The 18,503-nt window shown below is 34.0% G+C and overlaps 2 protein-coding genes across 5 annotated transcripts; one reads left to right on the forward strand and one right to left on the reverse strand.

Annotated features, from left to right (window-relative positions):
* Window positions 1–1,054: 1,054 nt before the first annotated feature.
* On the reverse strand, window positions 1,055–10,603 carry LOC123676088 (peroxidase-like). Of its 4 annotated transcripts, none has more exons than XM_045611781.1 (11): window positions 10,388–10,603; window positions 6,280–6,388; window positions 5,232–5,517; window positions 4,635–5,026; window positions 4,310–4,506; window positions 3,824–4,217; window positions 3,378–3,486; window positions 3,168–3,279; window positions 2,953–3,105; window positions 2,589–2,890; window positions 1,055–1,301 (listed from the first exon to the last, which is right to left on the reverse strand). In XM_045611781.1, exons 2-11 carry the CDS (start codon window positions 6,365–6,367, stop codon window positions 1,205–1,207), a joined length of 2,130 nt encoding a protein of 709 aa, XP_045467737.1. In that variant the 5' UTR covers window positions 6,368–6,388; window positions 10,388–10,603; the 3' UTR covers window positions 1,055–1,204. The 4 variants fall into 4 exon arrangements, with proteins under 4 accessions (XP_045467737.1, XP_045467736.1, XP_045467735.1 ...); XM_045611780.1 differs by having other exon boundaries at window positions 10,305–10,603; XM_045611779.1 differs by lacking the exon at window positions 10,388–10,603 and adding an exon at window positions 8,362–8,394.
* Window positions 10,604–12,502: 1,899 nt separating this feature from the next.
* On the forward strand, window positions 12,503–17,792 carry LOC123676089 (splicing factor 3A subunit 1). Its single transcript, XM_045611783.1, has 12 exons — window positions 12,503–12,705; window positions 12,936–13,100; window positions 13,320–13,494; window positions 13,553–13,712; window positions 14,225–14,378; window positions 14,553–14,743; window positions 14,987–15,586; window positions 15,647–15,766; window positions 15,833–15,980; window positions 17,019–17,197; window positions 17,253–17,426; window positions 17,483–17,792. Exons 1-12 carry the CDS (start codon window positions 12,609–12,611, stop codon window positions 17,582–17,584), a joined length of 2,265 nt encoding a protein of 754 aa, XP_045467739.1. The 5' UTR covers window positions 12,503–12,608; the 3' UTR covers window positions 17,585–17,792.
* Window positions 17,793–18,503: the final 711 nt, after the last annotated feature.

The following is an 18,503-nucleotide window of genomic DNA, read 5'->3' on the forward strand; positions in this document are numbered from 1 at the left end:
TCCTCTATGAAAATATTACTAAATAAGAAAGCGATGAATGAAACTTGGTTTGAAGTAGTGGTCTAGAAAAATAGGTAATTCGATGATAAGGAAAATATTTTGAAATTCATCAATGAAATAATCGAAAAACCTTTCAATTTTCAAAGTGATAAAAAAAACTTTTTGGGCAAAACCTAACTGAACCCCCCCCTCGTTACGCCTATGATTATGACTATTGAATTGTGTAATTCTAGGAAATTAAAATTTAAACATTTTCAAATATTCATGTTGCAGTTTTTGAAACATTACTAGTACAGTTTTCTACACTCTCTTTGAACTCTTCACCGTAATTATTCTAGTTATAATTATTAATCGATATTGGAATGATCAACCCGTATCGACTGATCCCTTCTCACTCGATGTTCACCAGATAATTTAATCGTGAAATTCATCGAATAGTATGTTATGCACTTTTTGTCCATAATTCCCTTGCATCGCTTAAAACCAGTCGGTTGGTTATTACATTTTTAATAGATCCTTTGAAATTAGATGAAAGTTGTTATTGAACAAATTGGTTCCGGCACCAGAATGTATCATTGGCTTATTCGAGCTGTTTGCGTTCAAATCAATAGACAATAACTCAAACAGTTCTTTAATTAGATCATTCGAAGAAATGCGGAATCGAAAAAAAACGAATGTTCTTCCTCGTCAATAAATTCTACGTGCTGGAAAAAAATTGGGTGATTCATTATAGTTTTCGTTATCAATGAAATCTAGATAATTTTGGAGATAATCTCAATTCATCAGTTAATTCATTATTCGCTGTCGTGATTTACAAATCTATCTTGTTAATTTTCATTGCCAATAAAAAATTGAATAACGAAAGTTTTCATGTCGCAACAGATCTATCTGATCGTTACTATTATTCTCTTTCGAGTAGATCACGTGAAGGTCATTCCCAGCCGTTTCGTTTTGAAATATAACGATGTATAAAAACACCTACATCTTGAAAGAATGAGATCAATTAATTTTAGGTGTTAATTCACTAATCGTTCGAAATGAATGTGTTACAAAAGAAGATTTAAAACTTTATTCACAACGTATACAAACTTACATGCTAAACATAAAATTATAAGGTATATAATACAGTTTTGCGTCGATCACTAGTATAACACAATCTTTGGCGTTTCCTCTTTGCTTTTGGGAGGGTTTGAAACAATTGTTCTCAAGAAGTAACGTGATTGTAGGTGTATCTCTCATTATTCCAGGCTTGTAGATCTAATCTTGGAATATGCTTGGAATCGCAGGATTGTTCTGGATTTCTGTTGGAAAGAGATGTTGAGTGAAAATCTGGTTTCATTTAGAATGCGTCATGACTAACTCGCACATTTCAAAGGCCTCTCAAGGAATAGTGTGAAGGATTATATAATTTAGTTTTTAAAAAATATGTTTGGAAGATAAAAAACACAGAATCTTAAAGGCTTAAATCTGGAGAGCGCTGGGTTCACCAAAGCTGCTCGTGCAGAGAGAAAGAAAGATTGTCAGTTGACCAGTAACCTACCCTTAAATGTGCAGGTGAGCTTCATGGCTCATTCTGATGGTAAAATGATTCTTCTCTACCTTCGCAATTAGAGCAGAACTTCCTTTTTTGGAAATTAACCTAGCAAGAAATTATAAGAAATGACTTGCGATACGATCTGACAGTTAGGTTGCAATCAGAGCATTGAACTCTTATATCCTTCTAAGATGGTATTGGATTGTCGAAGGAAACTCAATGAAATAGGCAAGAATATCAAATTTTTTTAGTCTGGGTTCCCTATTAGAAGCCAACACACTTGCCAGAAAAGAAACACAAACTTCTTTCACTGGCTCAAAACTTTTCTCTAGTATAGGCAAGTGTAGCTACAAGAAAGATATTCAGGAAAAGGAAAAACCGAAAGAGAAAAACTTTAGGCGGAATCTTCCAGGGTTGGATCATTCCAAAAAAGTTTTTTCGAACTTTGATACTAAAACCTAAGTATCTGGATCTTAGCATAAATATGCTTCTCCCTCTCACAGTATTATTCACAGTGCATTGCCATCCCAGGAAGCACCTCATGAGAATGGTCTAGCAGAAAACAATGAGTGAAGATTGTATGTGGAGGAGGAAGAAACTCCAGATCACCTGGTGACGGTATGCCTGGTCATCGCTAGCCAACACAAAAAATGCTTTGGACAAGAGACTTGTAGAAGTGAGTTGATACCATTCCAAATACTAATGTTTATTAGAACTTATCAAAAAGAAATTGATATCGAGTTGTAGACTAGGACGACTTCCGGTGAGAAGAGCTTTGATGGGTCACAATAGACCATTAGGTCGCAGTACAATAAAACTCTCATTGAATCTAAATTTGTTGCTTTACGAATGTGCACCCAAACAAATCTACGCTGCCCTCGTAATCACAGCATGATGGAAAATGAAAACTAAAAACTGCACTTTCTAATCCTTTCAAAGAAACCAACCAAACCACTCTGAGACTTGTCATCTCTTCTCCCTGATTTTTTGAAATGTAGGAGCTAGCCGTCACACACCTTGAGTGTCTACGTTCCGAGTGATGTTCTAGACTTACCTTTTGCTGACGATTTCAAATACTTTAGGAGGAATCTTCTCGATTTTTTCACTATTATCACAGATAATACGGGCCAGAGTTACTTTTTCGATTTCCTTGAGTTGAGAATGACTGAAAGGAGATGGCTGATCTGGATTCGAGTAGAAATATCTATCGGAGCCTCTTGTTCTCTCGAACTGATCCTTCAACACGCAAGTAAGTGTTGGACCAAACATACCCCTTTCAGGTTTTTCAGCCAAGCCACCAACGATCAAATCCAAATCATCCACACTTTTGTAGCTCTTCTTCAGAGATTCAATAGCCTGGAAAATGCATGATAGTTTATAGCAATTTTCATGAAAGTTTGATGAAAAATATTGCTTACTTTGGGTAACATAATGGGTCTCAGATCATCGAAGGTTTCAGCTTCAGAGAGTCCACAGTACAATCTGTAATCGTTGTAGGTTGGTAGTCCATGATCTCTGCCTCTTTGGATGTCTACACTGAGAATATCCACACCATAAGTCACTTCTCTTGGCTGGAATGATGAGAGACGTGAAGAATAAAGATATATTCAATAGAATAAAACTTCAAACTTACTTTTCCGATGTAATAAAGTCGTCTACCAGTAAATTTGTTTTTGTACATTTCGCTTAAAAGCAAGTCTATGCTCTTATGCAGGTAAGTGTGCTTTTTTTCTTCATCTGCCAAGCTGCAATGAAAGAAGGATAATGGTAAGAAAATAAGTCTTCATTCGAAGGATGCGGAGTGAGTTATGATCATTCATTTCTTCGAATCAAGTTTACCAACCTTAGTTTTCCAATAGGAACGGAATTCAATGCTCGAATTGCAGCAGTTGCAAACTCGTTGCTTACAGTTGGATCTATGTCAGGTCTGTATTCTGTTTTTATTCTTGTTCCTAGAAAAAAAAAATTAAGACATACTCAATTCCAGCAGGATCCACTTTTCTTTTATTTTCTATAATTCCAGATAGTTTCAGAGATACTGAACTTTGTATGTGAGAATTTGCTCATCAACTACTAAACTGTAGCATTTGCTAATTCTTTGGGCAATACCAAGATTATTTTGAATTATTCACCCAGAAATTTTCCTGCAATGAGCCTAACCTAATCTTTTGATACAGCTAAAAATTTAAAATATTTGGGTCAAAATATGGTACCCTGTTCTCTAGAAGAAGCAAAACTATTTCCTCCAATAACAAATATAATCTTTGAGAAAAGCTCAATGCTACCAACCTAAAATACTCGGTATCCACTCATTATAGGTTATGTGCTGAATCTCAGCAATAACGATGCGTCTAGCCTCTTGAAATACCGTCTCATCATCCCATCCAGAATTCATGTCTGCCAAATAAGCAGCTATCCTGTTATGCTCCCTCACCCATAAGGTATACATGGCAGTCATATGAGGATCAGTATTCACCCTCTTGTCACCTGACTGGTAGCAAGGAGCGTTGAACTTCCTCTGTTGGCAGTCTGACTGTGGGTTCTTGGAGATTTCGAGAATGGTAGAGTTGGTGAGATGGGTGACGGACAGCAATCCTTTGGTGAAGTTACGCAGGTGATCGGATTTTGCCTTGGTGACACCGTAGATCTGGGAGGCATCTATGAGATGAGTAGCTTGGTTGATCTAAAAGAGGAGATACCGTCTTATTTCTTACTGAAACTTTTCTCTATGTTTTGAAAACACTCTTTGAGATTTTTCAAATGACAATCACTTACTTGTTCCATAGGGCCCATCGAACAGTCCGGACCTAGTGCTGGTGCAGATCTGACGTAGGATAAGCAGGTGACATCCCTTTCGCTGTAGTAAGGATCATTAGGAGGAACTTTTATGGTCATACAGAAAGGGTGTTCGTATCTTGGACTGAAGGCTCTTCCATCTGGATCACAGCATTCTATGGGTTTTCCAGTGTGAACTGAAACAATTCGGACCTTTGAAAGATATTCTCTAGTTACATAATCAAACTTTCTACCATAATGCTGAGGCAAGGTAAGTAGAGCTATGTCAATGCTTAATTGTACTAATTTCATGAAGAACACTCACTCATTTTACTCATAGCCGTATGGGCCATATCGTGCTCAAGAAATTGACCCCAAAACAGGACAGCCCAGCTCCTCATCTGGTCGGGAATTGAGTTAAGCTCCAACTTTGCGCTGACTTCTCTTGCGGATGGCAAGACTTGTCTGGTAACTGATCTTCTTGGATCCCTGACGCCTCCCATGTATTCTGGAAACAAGAGCCTTCCGTAGATAGTGAAAGACTGGCCTCTTTCTCCTTTCATGTAATTGTTACAAGAACCATCGATAGATCTGTACTTGGAGTAGACGTCTTCCTTCATACATATCTTTCCAAGTCTCTGACAGCCACTACGAAGCGCCGTCTTCCATAGCTTGATGCGCCTGAGCTTCTCACCACATTCTTCTCTGCGAAGAAGCCTGAGAAAAGGACATATTTAATGTTATAATTGTAGTGACTCAAACGTCTGTGGGATGGCGTCACATGCTGCGCAATACCAAGATAAACGGAATTGTTTGAAATATAGTATGACAGTTCATTAGGAAAAGTTACCAGGTTTTGTTAAGGAATTTGCCTGATAGGTGAATTCAAACTGACAGATTTCTCTGAATACCAAATACTTACTCTGATGTACAATACTCGTAAGCAATCTGGGAAGAGGCTGCTACAGCCTCTAAGGAAACTTTCATCATCTCCGTAGTTTCTGGTTCAGGATTGCTATCGACGAAGAGACCGTGAGATGGCGTTCCGGTTTCTATCTTGATGTCAGCGTAACCCAAGATTTTCTCCCTAGTTTCCATCCTGATGTATATATTTTGTACAAATATTATGGTTTTGTTGATTTCTTTCCAGTTGATTTTTTTCATTGGGAATATACTGCACAGTTCTGGGTCTTCATAACGTTTACAACCTGAGAAATAATTATATTATTTGATAGTTGAATTGTGCATTTTTTCATTCTCGAAATGCGTATCATCACAAATGTGGTTTGGGACTTTGGAAATTATCAATGAAGTATTATCTGGGAAGACAATTCATTGACAACGAAGATTTTGGAAGAGTTATGAAGGCAAATATCAGCAAAAGCTGTTGGTGCTTATGGAAGGGTTGTAAAGTTTTATTATTATTTTATTTAGTTTTATTTTACTAGTTTGTAGCTGGAGAAAAGTAGCAAGTTTTCTCTTCTTTCGTTGATGATATTCAGTTATCTTTATCTGTCGTTGAAGATTTAATAATAGACCCAGCTATATGTATGTTTATCATATATTCTGTACACGTTTGACAAATAAATTTTTATCTATAGATATTTATAAATATTATTCTATTGGGTATGGCCTATTTTATTTTTCATCTTCCGGGTAGAATTCCGGCAAAGTCGATGACCCCAAAACCTGAAGCGTTTTATATTTTTAAAATTTCAGCATCTTCCTTGATGAAGATTTGCACTTACTGTCCCAAAAAATACTGTATATTCAATTGAATCGAATAATGAGGTTTTGCACACGGAAAACTAACTTGCACAAATCATGTGCAAAAAGCTTTGAGCACGGAAATGTCATTTTCGCACATCTCTAGATAAATGGTTTCTATGTTTTCTTTTAACAACGTTGAAATGTTGCAATGTTTCAAGTTAGCTGAGTTATTACTTTATAATTGAAGCAAAAAACCTTACCTCTTGTATTGTCGGGGTGTTCGTTCCATCCATGACAAATAAATACCAACGTAACAGAATATAAACCAATAAGGTAATACTTCAGCATTGTGCTTGGAAACTCTTCCTCCTGAAATAAAGTTGAAACACAATTGACTGACATGTGACACGCAAATTTCATTAAATCAAATCACTTGTGATAATTGCTCGAATCATTCAATCTCTTAATTCTTGAAATACGAAGGAAGTGTGAATAAATCATGTGATATTTTAAAAAAAATCGCAATAAAATCAATAGAACCTTTGAATAATGCATGGTCGAAGCAATCATCATCGGAGAGTAAATACATTTCAGCTTGAAATTTATTTTCAAATTTATTGTTTATCAATATCTGGAATTGTGCATTTACGATGTGCTTAAATTTTACATTATTTTTATCGGTCCTAATGAGCTTATCAAAGCAGTAGTTGAGAACGTCTTAATAAAAGCCTCAACTAAAATGGTTACTACGTGAACATGCATATAAAATAGATAATTTACTTTACACAAACGTCTATTATTTTTCATGAAGACAATAGTCAGCATGAACCTACTTTCGTGATCCTGTGATGTCATTTTACTGAGAAATTAATTTTTGAGATTTTTATTGCTTGATTTTAATCTTTTTTGATTCAACGGTAGGGTTCTCGAAGTATATATAGTGATTGATTTCATGCAAATAGCTCTTACAGGCTTTAGAAGACGGATGGATCTGTTATTGTTCCATGGAAACATGGAAACCGAAATTATTTTTTTTAATTTTGAGCCAAGAGTGTTATAACACGATTGGGTTCAACTCACTGATGAAAATTTCGAGGTCAAAATCGATTCTATCTATCTATGATAACTAGATCCGATTGTGTAGAATGATCAAAATCCATTTAAGGGTTCCGGAGTTGAGGTTGATGAAAAAAAATACCCATACGGATCGAATTGAAATTCAGAAAACAGTTGCAAAATTACGAAAAGAATATTTATGCAAAAGACCGTATCATCGAGATAAAAAAATAGAAGATGGACTGATTTGTTTCAAATGTTTTCAGTAATTTACAGGGTGCTTCGTAAAAATAACAAAAAATGCAATAATCACAAAATCTCACGCTGTGTCTATTTTATGGAAGGAAAAAGGCAGCATTACAAAACAATACGAATATGAACAAACGCGCCAAAGTTCAAATCTTCACGTTATGTTATTTTTTTTGTTATTTCATTTAATTTTTGGATTTTTCTTATTCCAAAATGTGAATTGCGACAATTTCAAGGGAGATCCCAAGAAAATATTCGTTGAACTAGTCTGAATGTTTATTATTCGTATTAATAATATTAAATAAACTCTCTTCTGAATTAATACGAGTTAAAACAGTTCTGATCTCATAAAAATTGGAGAATACAAAACTTGAAATCTGTAATGTACAATATCAATATCAGATTGAAAACATGTTATGCACTGAATTGAAAATATATTGAAATATCTCCAAATTGGCCTGACATCAAAATTCAATAAAAATCAAAATGTGTCGCTTGTCAAATTTGTTGATCGTTCCACATATATATCAAAATTCCTCTAATTATCAAGGATTATGAAATCAGAATTGAATGTCATACTTCATTATCGATAGAAGGTAATTCGTTCAAATCTATATACTTTTAATACCCAATTTAAAAGAAAAATTTATAAATATCATTAGCATTAGTTATCTCGTATAGCAGCAGAAACATCGTAATTAATATGTGACAATTTGCGAATAAATTTAATTTGATAATGAGATTTCGAAGTCACTATAGGTATGATGTTATTTTGCGTCAGAAAAAATGAAATTGCCAATATTTCCTCCTAATGCCCAAAATTTGCATTATTATGGATTACAATTACCTATGTAACACGAGAACCAATTAGAGTAGCAAGAAAAATGTTTTTATTATATTTTGAAAGTTGTGCAGTTTATAAAAGTTTTTCGAACTATCCTTAACTTTCTGAAATCTGCAACGAAACGATATTGTTATTGCTAATATACCCTACATTTCACTACCCACTGAAATTCCAAAAAAAAGTAAATACCTACTTTACAAATAACGGCCATTTTATACGCAAATCAATTCTCTTACGAAATTCCTGTTATATTTGCAATCTAATAGAAAAAAATTACTGGGTGCGTCTTATAATTTTTTAAAACAGCTGAATTTTATCGGAAGCCTACCAACTGCATACCAATTAAACCAATCAATATGCAATAAGAAGTAGAGAAGAACTAGCATAAATAAAACATAAACCATAGTTATTTATAATAATAAGGTATGATGTTTGTTTTGATCGTACACAAGGCAAAGACCATTCTGAATTTGATATGAAAGCGGATATTTTTGTTTCTGTTGAATGATTATGCATTTTTTTTGGAAACAAGGCAAGATAAGGGAGAAATCACTAGTAATATCGAAATAAACAACATTCTAGTGCATATATCATCATTTTATATCCATATGTTTATGTCGAAAGCTCGCTTAACGAAATTATTTTTGCTACTAGTTTGGTGTAGGTCACCCGAATAATTACGCATAATCTATGGTTCATTTTTTTTACAACGCACCATTTTCATTTCAAATGTGTTTTGGAAGTTCTCATCTACGCCTATGCTTTGCATATTCAAAGTACACGGGGACAATAAAAATAGATGTGACATTCAAAATAAAGCTACCCACGAAAATAGGTATAGGTATTCAACTTTATAAATGAATTTTCTGAATAACCTTTAATTTTTTTATTATGTAAATCACAAACCGTTGTCGTTCGTTTAGAATCTATAAATGAAATAAATGAATAATGTGATAAGATGCCATTTCATTCTTGAAAAACATCGCACATTTGAGGCTGTATATCCTCGAAAACTTCATGAATGGTATAGACCTTATTTTCAAGTGACACCAAAAAAAAGCCTAAAGGTGTTAAATCATAAAATCTGGGTGGCCAATTGTGATTACTTCTTCAAGAAATTACACGGCCAGTTAACTTTTCGTGTAAAATTTCAATTGTTTCGTTGCTGGTGTCGCACATAGTGCCGTCTTGTCGAAACTAAACATCGTCCACATCAATATTTTTCAACTTCGGCCATAAAAATTAATTAATATTTGATCAACATCGACGAGGAATCCACAAACCTGGGTTTTCGTCAACACCACGGGCTACAGCAGTGATATTCTCAATTGTTCTTGAGCGACTCACACGGTTTCGATTCTTCACATCACTAACTTGTCCTAACATATTACATTTTTCTACCAGTTTTACTATTTCCGGCTGAATAGGTGCTGCACAACGACCTAAAAGTCCTTTAGTTCTGGAAACTGTAACTGCAAAATTTTCACCTTTTTTGTAGTGAATTTCAACAATTTCAATGCGTTGTTGAAGTGTTCCATTTTTAGTAATTAAGTAGTTTTTACTAAGGGCTACCCAAAACAGGACCTCTTAATATGGAAAACCCCGTACTTCAATTAATTTTAAGGACTCTAAAAAATGGGAGATTAGAAGAATAAAGAAAAAGAGCTTTTCTATAAGGGCTATCAGCATAAAGTTTTATAAGAGAATGGGTTGGCAAATTTCGAAGAATTCATGATTGGTAAGCATCGAAGGATAAAACAAATCACTGTCCTGAAACTGCTACTAAAATACATCATACAATTAATGAATTAATCGAAAAAATCTAGCCTATCTAATCGATATATTGAAAAGTAAATTTTAGGAGACGTTCTTTTATATTAAAGGAAATAATTAGTTTAAAGAAAGCACTGTTTCGTCAATTTTCCTAATTTTGTTTGTGAATAAATATGAAAATTCTGAAATTAGAGGCTCATAAAGCACATTTGAAAATCATCTTCAAAGGGCTGTAACTTCATAAGATGAATTTTTCGTAATTTAAAAAAACAAGATTCGATATCTGCACGTAATAACACACAAATAATTATGAAACACTTTGTATATCTACATATTGGACATAAATTAAATTTGAGAACATACCTTCTGCAACAAACTACATGCACAGAAAAAGTTGATTGTCTTAATCCCACTTAAGTAGATACTCAGTAATTTAATCTACTTACTATCACAGGTAGAAAACAAAAGTATCAACAGTATCCATGTATAAACACAAACACTTTTCCGTTAATAGGTATGCTAATTATTTAAAAAAATAATTTGGCACTACACGATACAATTGATTGGAGCTCTGGCAAAGATTGAACAACAATTATTGAGAATAATCAAGTGAGTAATCCGGCTGTGAAAAAAGGCTGTTTATTTTTCTTGAAGAAAGGCAATTCGTTACGTAGAATAACAATGATAACGCTGTACCTTGAATGGATCTTTCCTAACAACTTCTCATTACTGATATGAATATCTGGATTGAGTTGGAGATGACTCCTTTTCTTCTGGTTATCAACATGACAAGCCCCCTCGGAACCTTCAGAATATGACCTCAACTGACCTGAAAGGTCATCCGTGGAATTGTTTTCTGTCTCTAGAATAAAGTTTTCCAAATTGGGACAACTATACCTACATAATATTAATAGAAAATGAAAAATTGGGATCTTGATAACAAAATCACTCAAACGCTTCCGTCCATTGGAAATTAAATTCTATGGTTCTTATGACATACTCCTCCTGAAATTTGACAGAAAAATTCCAGGGGTTACTTTACATATAAAGAGTTTTCCAATAAGAGGTTTAATTTGGAATAGCCCGCTAACTGGGCAGCCATCACTTTTGAAGCTGTCATCCTTTGACATCTGACAAGTGAAACTACCCCATTACCAAACATGGAATGATACACGCTTCATCAATGCAATGAAACTATCGAAATCAACTAGTTAGAATATAACTGCTGTATAGCCTGAATAGTGTTGACGAAAACCGAAATTTTTTTATTCCTCGACGATCTTGGGAATTAAGGATATTCTATGGTCGGAATTAGTAGATAATGGACGACTTTCATTTAAACAAGACGGTATTATGTGCTACCCAAGCAAAGAAACAATCGAAATTTTGCAAGAAGAGTTTGCCGGCCTTATTATTTCTTGAAGAGGTGATGACAATTTGCCATCTAGATCTTTTGATTTAACACCTTTAGAATTTTTCCTTTGGGATCACTTGAAAAGTCTATGACAATGTTCCACAATCGATTCAAGACCTTAAGATGAAATTCAAGAAGTTATCGTATTTATGGACTGGCCAGACAGAAATACAAAATTGAATTTGACCATGAATTCGTTATCGATAGGTCAAACCAAATCGTATGAGACCATTCCTGGTTCAAAATTCGAAAAACTCAAACATTTCGAGGGAAATATGACTTTGTTCGGGGAACGAGTGCTCAAAAACATGCCACTATAAGTGGGTCAAAAATAGATTAATTTACTTCCGTGTTTGACCTTTTGGACTGATTTGTTTATTCAAAAATTCAAAACCGTTAAAATTGAACCCAGAGTTCAAGACGATTGGCCTTTGTACTGAATTCTTGATGTTTTCCTGGAATCAAGAAGTTGACGTCAAAAGAAACATTACCGATAAGGCTATCGAGTGATGAATAATGCAATTCAAAAAACATTCAATTTTCATAACTTTATAGTCATCATTTTTAATAGAAAATAACGTGTTGAATTTGGGAGATTCGCAAAATCTCCTTGAAAATATGATTTGTTTCGAAATTTTTTATCTCTAAATTTCACAGAATCCTTTTCATTATCAAGAGACTAAAATCACTTCTATCTACTCGCTCTTGCAAAATTTATCTGACTTCCGACTTTTGTAGCGACAATTCTTCTCTAATTCGAAGAAGATATCGCCTAACTTCAGTAATCATATCATATTTATTTTCATGCCAAAAATTCATATTCAGAAACATCGTTTTCTACGGCTGAATCCTAGCCATAGAATAACATGTTTTTTATGGGTATAGGTTAGGATTCAGCCATAGAATACCATGCTATGCCATAAACATAGAAGAGTATGTTCTTCAATGTTTACTCCTATTTAATTTGAATTAACTATTAATTACTATTGCACGTTGATATAGTCACGCTTTACAAAACTTGAAAAAAAAATTACTGTAAGATTAATGATTATATTAGATTTGTTTGATTTGAAGCACATTCTGAAAAAAAGAAAAAAAAGGATAGATTCTGTGCATCCCAAAGACATTTGACATGGCTTGCTTTTTGATCGATTTTCCATGAATAATGAAGGTTATGTTTAATGTGTTTGCATCATTAAAACAATAAAAAATATAATTGTGTTTGTGAAAAGATTTATTGGTGCTTTAAAATTATGCCTGCTCTAGAAGTAGCAAACGATAATAACGATGATGCTTCACAACCAATCAATCCGGTGGTTGGTATAATTTATCCACCACCTGAAGTAAGAAGTATCCTTTCATTGAGAATTATTTTCTTGTTCGCACCGCACTGATGTATTTAATATTATTCCTTATATATACTTAGTTCTTAAAGATCTCAAAATTTTAGGTCGATGATGCCAAACCCTATAAATTAGTCAAAGATTTCCTTAATGAATCAATGATTAAGGTAAAGTAATACACATACACATTTGCTTTCAATTAGAGTTCATAGTTTTTTTCCTAATAAAACCATTTAGATATCGTTGACAAAACCGCTAGTTTTGTCGCTAGAAATGGGCCAGAATTTGAAGCCCGTATCAGGCACAATGAACTTGGGAATCCTAAGTTCAACTTTCTCAATCCTGGAGATCCATACCATGCTTATTACCAGCACAAAGTCAATGACTTCAGGGAAGGAAAAGGTAAAAATTTAAATTATTTTGTCAAGTTATGGAGATGCTAGAGTTTTTAGCTTATTTTTTCTATTGTGATGATTCGTAGCCATATATTAGTATTCGGCCCAAAGCCTTGAGTACCATGACTTTAACCAAAACGAGAGCGATTAATTCTGATATATTTGAAAAATCAAACAATTACTTGATTCTTTATCGACACAGTTGATAAAAATTATAATATTTTAGGTCAAGAACCATCTGCAGGGTTACCAGCTGCTTTGAACAAACTTTCAGTTTCTGCAGCTGCACAGCAGAAGCAGCAAGAGATCTTGAGACAAATCGAGCAACCTTTTGTACCTAAAGATCCCCCACCAGAATTTGAATTTATTGCAGATCCTCCATCAATTTCTGCTCTCGATTTGTAAGTATATATTCAGTTTTTCGTTAACGAATTAACTACATTGATGTTAATCTTTCAGGGATATTGTCAAATTGACTGCTCAATTTGTGGCTCGTAATGGAAGACAATTCTTGACGCAATTAATGAACAGAGAACAAAGAAACTTCCAGTTTGATTTTCTGAGACCACAGCACTCTCTCTTTCAGTATTTCACAAAACTATTAGAACAGTATACAAAAGTAAGTTATCCATCAAGTTTATATAATATTTCAATAATTACACAGTAGGTGCTATGTAATCTGGACTCAATTTTTTTAGCCAGTTCCACAATAGGAATACTAGTAAAAAATTATCAAACAGAGAGTTGCAAAGCACCAAATTTTTTGTTAGTTTACTTTTTGAAAAATTTACTCATTGAAATTGCTCATTGTTGACCTATTTAATATTGATGATCAATGTTCAAAACTTCTTCAGCAGTTCCAGAAGAAGAAGATGGTGTTTCTTCAAAAAACATGCCCACTTTGGCTGGCTTCTTTCAATGGTAAATTTTATTACGAATTTTTTTTTTCAATGCGAGTAAAGTGATTTTTGTTTTGTTAAGTTTTCTCCGCCACCCAACCAATAAGGGATGTAAATTAAAGCTTATTCAGCACTCTCTTATCTGGAAATTACAGAATTGAGATAGAAAATGTTGGATTACATAGCGCCTGTTGTAACTGGCTTATTTTATATTAATTTTAATCAATTCAAGGTTTTAATTCCACCGAAAAGTATGCAGCAAAGATTACGAGATGAAGCTAAAAGTGCAAAAGCAGTTTTGGAACAAGTAAAGTATCGCGCGGAATGGCTTCGTTATCAGGAGGCACAAAAAGCGAAGGATGAAGAGGTTTTAGAAAGAGAAAGAGGTAAAAAAAATTCTTACGGAATAATTAATACCATCAGCATTTTAAATTGATATTTACCACTTTTGAAACAATGTATGATGTGAGCTAAACCTTCCGGAAGTCATACAAAGGCTCCTGACTTCATGTGAATTATTTTTGAAGTTTTTTATTTTGAAAAAAAATTATAATTTACAGTGGCATATGCTCAAATTGACTGGCACGATTTCGTTATTGTGGAGACTGTAGACTATCAACCATTTGAAATTGGCAATTTTCCTCCACCAACTACCCCAGAAGAAGTTGGAGCTAGGATCTTGATCCAAGAAAGAATTGAAGAAGGTGAAGATATTGAAATGCAGTTAGAAAGTGATGAGGAAGAACAAGCCGTAAGTTCATTTTGAGTGTTTTTTCCCAAACGGATCGCTCTATCATTTCCTCACAATGTCTATTATTTTTGAATTTTGAGCCAGTAATGGTGTCGAAACGATAATATTCAACTGCAATTGTCACTGAAATGAACAAGTTCTCAAAAGCTAATAATAAGTTCCCAAAAAAAATCTGTGCTTTTCTATTAATATGTCTTACATGCATTGTAAAGTTTATAATTTCGATTAAATTGAATTATTCAGGATGAAGGTCTGAGCTCGATGCAGGACAAGACGGGTAGGAAGAAGGACGACAATAGGGTTCAAGACATGGAAGAAGAAAGTTCTGACGAAGATAGTGACGATGAGACCACCAAACGTTCATCTCAACCTACCATGCAACCTCCTCTACCTCCTATTCCGGATAAGGTATTAGTCAAGAAATACGATCCTAAACAAGCCGTTAAAGTTGCAAGGCCAACTGTCGGCGATGACTATTTGATTTCTCCCATAACGGGAGAAAAGATCCCTGCCAGCAAAGTGCAGGAGCATATGAGGATAGGATTACTGGATCCCAGATGGGTCGAACAGAGAGATAAGCACGTTTCGGAGAAGATGAACCAAGAAACGGTATATGCAGGTGGTACCTCCATTGATGCAAGTCTTAAACTGCTCGCAGAACGTCGTACTGATATTTTCGGTGTGGGAGATGAAGAAACGGCGATTGGTAAGAAGATCGGGGAAGAAGATGTTAGAAAAGATGAGAAGGTTACTTGGGACGGTCATACGTCTAGTGTTGAGGCTGCTACAAGGGCCGCAAGAGCGAATATCACTCTTGAAGAACAGATTCATCAAATTCACAAGGTAATTCATCATTATTTTCGTTTGTGAAGGTAATCACTTAATTTCGAATATAATTTTTAGGTGAAAGGATTATTACCCGATGAAGAAAAGGAGAAGATAGGGCCCAAAAATGTGCCTAATAAGCCAGTTGTTAAATCCTCTCCTATTGTTACTAAAGCTCAACCAGTTCCAAATCCTACTGTAAGTAGTCGATACTTGTGTTTTAATTTTTGCATCCTTCATTTCATTTTCAAATTGTTTTTTTAGCCTGTCAAACCTCCAGTACAGCCTGTACAAACTCAAGCTCCTACAATTGCTTTGACTGTACAACCGCAACCTATATTGGCTCCGCAGCCTCCAATTATGATGATGCCAGCTCCACCAATGCCTCCTATGAGACCTCCACCAATAATGAGTAAGGTTTTTTCATTATCTTTTTATTTTCATCAGCGGTAAAAAATCAGAATAGAGATTCTGAAGATTCTGAGATGAATAAGTGTTAGAATGAGCCTCAATGGATTATTTCCATAGATATAGAATAGAATAGAATAATGTTTATTGTCCCAAAACAAAATTAACAAAAAAAAAGTTCTATACAATCAGTAAATATAGTATAAACCTATTACAAATAAACATTTTGTTTCCCACAAAAGTTCAAAACTAGTACGTGGGCAGTACCTATAGAAAAAATTTATAACAAGAATTTCGTGTACACAAATATCCATAAAGAGAAAAAAGTAACAAAAATTACAATGGTTAACTCAACCAATTTTTACACATTTGGAACAGTGAGTATTAAACGAAATTGTTTCTGTTTGTGAACGTATACCAGAATGATGAAGGCTTGCTTCGAATCTATTTCTTTATTTTATTATTGAACGCTGATTTTGCCCTAGTATCCTTAATGTTCCTTTAGTAATTTTTTCATTGAAACATGTTGGTTGGTAGAACTGTTTTCTATATTACAAATTTGACAGATTACAAATGAATCTGTTACAGGAGAGTACCAACATATTATTATATTGAAATTTAACCATTAAATCTTTATATCTATGAGAAAATAAATGAAAACAAGTGTTAAAATGAAAAAGAATAAGGTTAAAGTGGTGTGATGTCATAAGGAGTTGACTATGGCTTCAAAATTCAAGCATTGTCAAATTACAAATTTGATAGATTACAAATGAATCTGTTACAGGAGAGTACCAACATATTATTATATTGAAATTTAACCATTAAATCTTTATATCTATGAGAAAATAAATGAAAACAAGTGTTAAAATGAAAAAGAATAAGGTTAAAGTGGTGTGATGTCATAAGGAGTTGACTATGGCTTCAAAATTCAAGCACAGGTAGTTAGATCTTGAAGAGGGATCTATGAATATCTCTTCACGATTGATGCTGTATTAGTTTTTTGATGGGGAGCATTTTATCAATAATTGATTTATTCTTATAGTGGCTGCTCCTCCTCCAATGGCTGGCTTCGTAACACCGATGCCTCCACAGATGGGACCACCTCTTGGACCCCCTATGAAGCATCCTGCAGAAGCAGCCATGGAAGATGAACCACCAAGTAAAAAGGCGAGAAACGAAGACTCTCTTATTCCGGAAGAAGTATTTTTGGCTAGAAATGCTGTAAGTTTCCTCAAAAAAATTCTAGATTGTTTTATTGAATATTTGAATTTTTCAGAGTCCAGTATCTATAAAGGTATCGATACCTGTTGCACCTGAAAAGTCAGAATGGAAACTGAATGGTCAAGTTATGGCACTTACCGTTCCTTTGAGCGAGTCTGTTTCTAATTTGAAGGTTAAAATCCAGGAGGAGACTGGTATGCCACCGGCTAAACAGAAGCTCTTCTACGATGTGAGTTGATTGCAATTTTTGTTTTATGTGGTTGCATACATTTTTTTTTTTTGCAGGGTATGTTCTTCAAAGACTCCAACACTCTGGCTTATTACAACATGATCCAAGGAGGAATGATACAATTGCAAGTTAAGGAACGTGGAGGCAGAAAGAAATAAAAAATATTGGCTAGAGGTAAACTTTGTAAATCTCCAATTGAAATTGTGTAATTTTCGATAATATTCATTATTTCAAGTTGATCAAAAAAACGGCTTAGTTGTTCTTCTATTTAGGATACTGAAAATTGTGGAATTTTCTCTCGAAGTGTTAAAAAAGAACGAGGTGTTATAGTCTTACCATCTCTGAAATAAACAGATATAATATATATCAAAATACTTTTAATTTATCCCTATCCTTTTTATTTATTGACATCTTCATGTATTAGACTTTTCAAAATGACATACGTTGATTTGATAAAAACTGTCATTAAAAAAAAACCGCTGCAAATTCAAATTATTCATACCTATTAAGAAACGATTTACTCTGTTTATATTGCTCCGTCTTATACTTGAACGGACTACAGTTTTGCTGGTTCATTTGATGGATGTGTTGGGTTGAAATAAAATCATACAGAAGTGGGCAATATTCTTTTTATTTGAATTTTTTTAATCAAACCATTCGACTGTATAATAAACAAGATAAATATATATCTGTTATAAATTACTACCGCACGAATAAACAACGAATTCACAGCAAAACAGAATTTTTCATTTATATTGTCATGTAAATATTCCTAAGATTGAAAATTCTGATGGAATCTTCAGAACATCGTTTCAAAAAAATTTTGTTTTGCCTTATCTGCACCATATTGGACTCATGTCCTCTAGTTATATTAATAATTATATATTAATATACAATTGAGGTAGCTCTCCCCTATATGGCAGTATTAATTATTGAGCTGCTCAAGTCTTTTCCAATGGAAGGCATTACCTATAATTTGGTTAGAACCATTTCAATTCAGTGTTTCTCATACCTAATTTTGACCGTTTCTTTTAAAAAATTACTTATTCCTATTGTTCCCTCGTTAGGCTCACTTTT

This window comes from Harmonia axyridis, chromosome 3 (assembly GCF_914767665.1).
Source record: "Harmonia axyridis chromosome 3, icHarAxyr1.1, whole genome shotgun sequence".
Lineage (NCBI taxonomy): Eukaryota > Metazoa > Arthropoda > Insecta > Coleoptera > Coccinellidae > Harmonia > Harmonia axyridis.